General features: G+C 41.4%; 1 protein-coding gene across 1 annotated transcript; it reads left to right on the forward strand.

Moving 5' to 3' along the window:
• Positions 1-606: 606 nt before the first annotated feature.
• Positions 607-3,074, forward strand: LOC106607598 (NF-kappa-B inhibitor alpha). The gene is made up of 5 exons (XM_014204687.2): positions 607-938; positions 1,450-1,558; positions 1,784-2,080; positions 2,203-2,460; positions 2,679-3,074. Exons 1-5 carry the CDS (start codon positions 694-696, stop codon positions 2,709-2,711), a joined length of 942 nt encoding a protein of 313 aa, XP_014060162.1. The 5' UTR covers positions 607-693; the 3' UTR covers positions 2,712-3,074.
• The last annotated feature ends 287 nt before the right edge of the window (positions 3,075-3,361 follow it).

Below are 3,361 nucleotides of genomic sequence, written 5' to 3' on the forward strand. Positions count from 1 at the left end.
TCCCAACCTGGATAAAACCTGGCCATATGGAGAGTACATTTGCAATGTATTATCTGTTTATGCTTGCAGATATGCATTTTATCCATGTATGATAGCATATGAGATCAGGTGAGGTGCAGAACTGTAATAGTACAATAATCAATAGGGTAAACTAATATGGTATTTCACACACTGGTTGACCTTCAATTTACATTCCATGGAACACCTGCATGCATAGTTATCAAAATACTAGTCTCTCCTGTATACAGACAAAGTCTGCAAAATGTGCTGAACAATTATGTAATTTCCCTCAATTACCTCGTTATGACACACTAATTCCACCAAGTGAAAAGGGATTTATTCTAGAACCTGTCAAAGGCACCTGTTTGTCTCTCATTCATTTATCTCATTCATTGAAGGTATTTCTGTCTGCATCACAGGTAGATTTTGATGTCTAATAGGAAACTACAAGTTTTCATTCTTACTCTGAGTCTGTGGGGCTAATTCGAGGGGGAATTTTTCTCATAAAAGCCCAGTCTATGAGTTTCCCTGCTAGTTGTGTCGAGATAACTCAACGTGGAAATCCCCCATTCTTTGTCTCCTCCCCGTAGAGCATTAAACCCACTGGCGCCTCCCTCCAACACACACTCCAATTCCAAACTTGAGAGAGAACAGAGAAGTGTGTGGACTTATCAGTCAGTCAGTCTATTCACTATGGATGTTACAGTTTCAAACCACAAACAAATGGATTATAACTATGATGATATGGAATCGAAACACGGGAAAATGGTACCTTGCCAAGAAGACCGTTTTGATAGCGGTCTGGATTCTCTAAAAGAGGATGAATATGGTAACCTTGTGAAGGAGCTGGAGGAATTGAGAGTGGCCAATGTTGAAGTCTTGGCAAACCCCTGCAGTAATGAACCCTGGAGGAAAACAGTGACCGGGGATGGCGACACGTAAGTTCACTTTTATCTTTGGGTAATGTTGTATTTAAGTGCAAGAAGTGCAAGAAGGCAAGAAGGCAAATTGAAATATCCTATTATAATCTAAAGCAATGTTTTAGCAATACAGCATTTTATGCAAAATCCTATGCTTTCATAAAGTATACAAAACTCACAGATATGCTCACGTTATTAAGATGTTCTAAAATTATGCAGCTGATAGTCATAATTTGCAAGTAAACAAAATGACTTTTGGACTCAGTTGTATGATGAGTATGTACTTTGCCTCAGAGCTGCACCTAGGCGGTGCTAAAGTCAGCTCTGCGCAGTTAGGAAAGTCCCTGACGAGATGCCAGGAATGATAATGCATCAGATGTGTCAAGCCCCAACTGGTGGAAATAACCCGAAAAAATCCTTTATTGCGCAAGGCTCTAGTGTTTGCGCTTTGTTCAACCACTTCCTATGCGCCATGCATATCTGAATCGCAGCCTTTTTTCAACTTTTTCTTTTCCCCTCCTCCACACAGGTTTCTCCACCTGGCCATTATTCATGAAGCCACAGAACAAGCCGAGCAGATGATCAAACTGTCACACAATGATGATATATTATTGGACGCACAAAACAATCAGAGACAGGTAATTATTGATGACCAATGGGGAAATAGATACTTGATCAATTTAACAAATATATAGGTTAATAAAAAAACATACTTCATTCGTTAATTAAAACAATTAATTGGTAGATAAACAACTGTCTTATTGAAACAAGTGGTCATCACTACACATATAGTTATTAACAGCCATCTAAATGGTGGTATTTACACCTGAAAACAATATCTAACCACCTAATTCTTCTCTCAGACTGCGCTCCACCTGGCAGTAATCACAGAACAGCCCCATCTGGTAGAGAGGCTACTGAAGGCCGGGTGCGACCCGCGGTTAGTAGACGACAGTGGGAACACCGCCCTCCACATCGCCTGTAAGAAGGGCTCTCTCACCTCCTTCAGTGTGATCACCCAGAACTGCCTCCGCCACCTCAGTTACATCCTCACCTTCCCCAACTACAGCGGACACAACTGCCTCCACCTCGCCTCCATTAATGGATACCTCTCCATGGTGGAGAGTCTGGTTCAGCTTGGTGCCGACATCAATGCACAGGTATGTTCATCACACAGTTATCCTGTTGCCAATAATCAAGTATCCCCATTGATGATTGAAAACCTAAATGTATTCTCAAACCAAAAAAAACTAATGTTTGGTGTATTTCTGTTTCCCCTCAGGAACAATGTAGCGGTCGTACAGCGCTCCACCTGGCCGTAGACCTCCAGAACCTATCCCTGGTCCACCGGCTCCTCTCCCTGGGGGCAGATGTCAACAGTGTGACATACGGGGGCTACACGCCGTACCACCTTACCTACGGGCGTCAGAACACTGAGATCTGCCACCAGCTGTATGAGAAGACAGACCAAGAGCTTAGAGAGCTGCCTGAGAGCGAATCAGAAGAGAGCGAGGAGGAGTGCATGTCTGATGATGAACAGGTGAGAAGCTAACAACAGCTACACTGGTCTCACTTGTAAAAGAGATTTGATCTCTATATAAACAAAGGTTCAATTAATTAAAAACTGCAGTACTAGAGAGAGGGGGGAAAGGCTATATCTGTTCAAATGGATTGACTATTGACTACCAAAATAAATAAAAAATTATATTTAAAAGACAGTTGAGTTAACAGATTCGTTGTTTCTTTTTTTCTACACAGATGTACGATGACATTACATTCGGGCAGAATTGAAGTGGTCGCATCACATGGTGATGTGAAGTCAAGTCGATGAAGCTGCTACGGGCCAGTCCAGTCAAAGCACAGTGGGAACTCCAGGTCCCAGAAGCCTTCGGGAGAGCCGCTTAGAGCCCCGACAGACAAGGTGACAGTGAGACAAGACTGAAGATGCCATTCGGTCGGGATGGAAGTCTGGTGTTCTGTGAAGATCAAACGCACCGGAACACATAATATGACCCCCGACCTCAGAGAATTCTCCTATGTTCATGTATATATCAGTAATATATTGTAAATACACAGAGATATTTTATAATTGTGAATGTTTTTACTAAATATGCATCTATAAATGGATTTTGACTGCTCTATTTCCTACTCTTACGCACTGTGGTTTTGGTTCATTTCCTGTGACACAATGATTATTTCAGCAAACTGTCTCACAGTACAGTCCTGCATTTCCTGTCACACTCTAGTAATTCTCCATGGCCATTTTTACACAGTAATATACAGTATCAAACCATCTCAATAAACTGCCTCACTTAGCCAACACTACTCACGAACTGACATGGAAAATCCAACACAATGCCACTTATGTAGAAATACTTGAAAGTATTTTTTTTGGCATATCAGTACTTTACTATTTATTTATATTTTTGACAACTTTTACT

Source organism: Salmo salar, chromosome ssa06 (assembly GCF_905237065.1).
Source record: "Salmo salar chromosome ssa06, Ssal_v3.1, whole genome shotgun sequence".
NCBI lineage: Eukaryota > Metazoa > Chordata > Actinopteri > Salmoniformes > Salmonidae > Salmo > Salmo salar.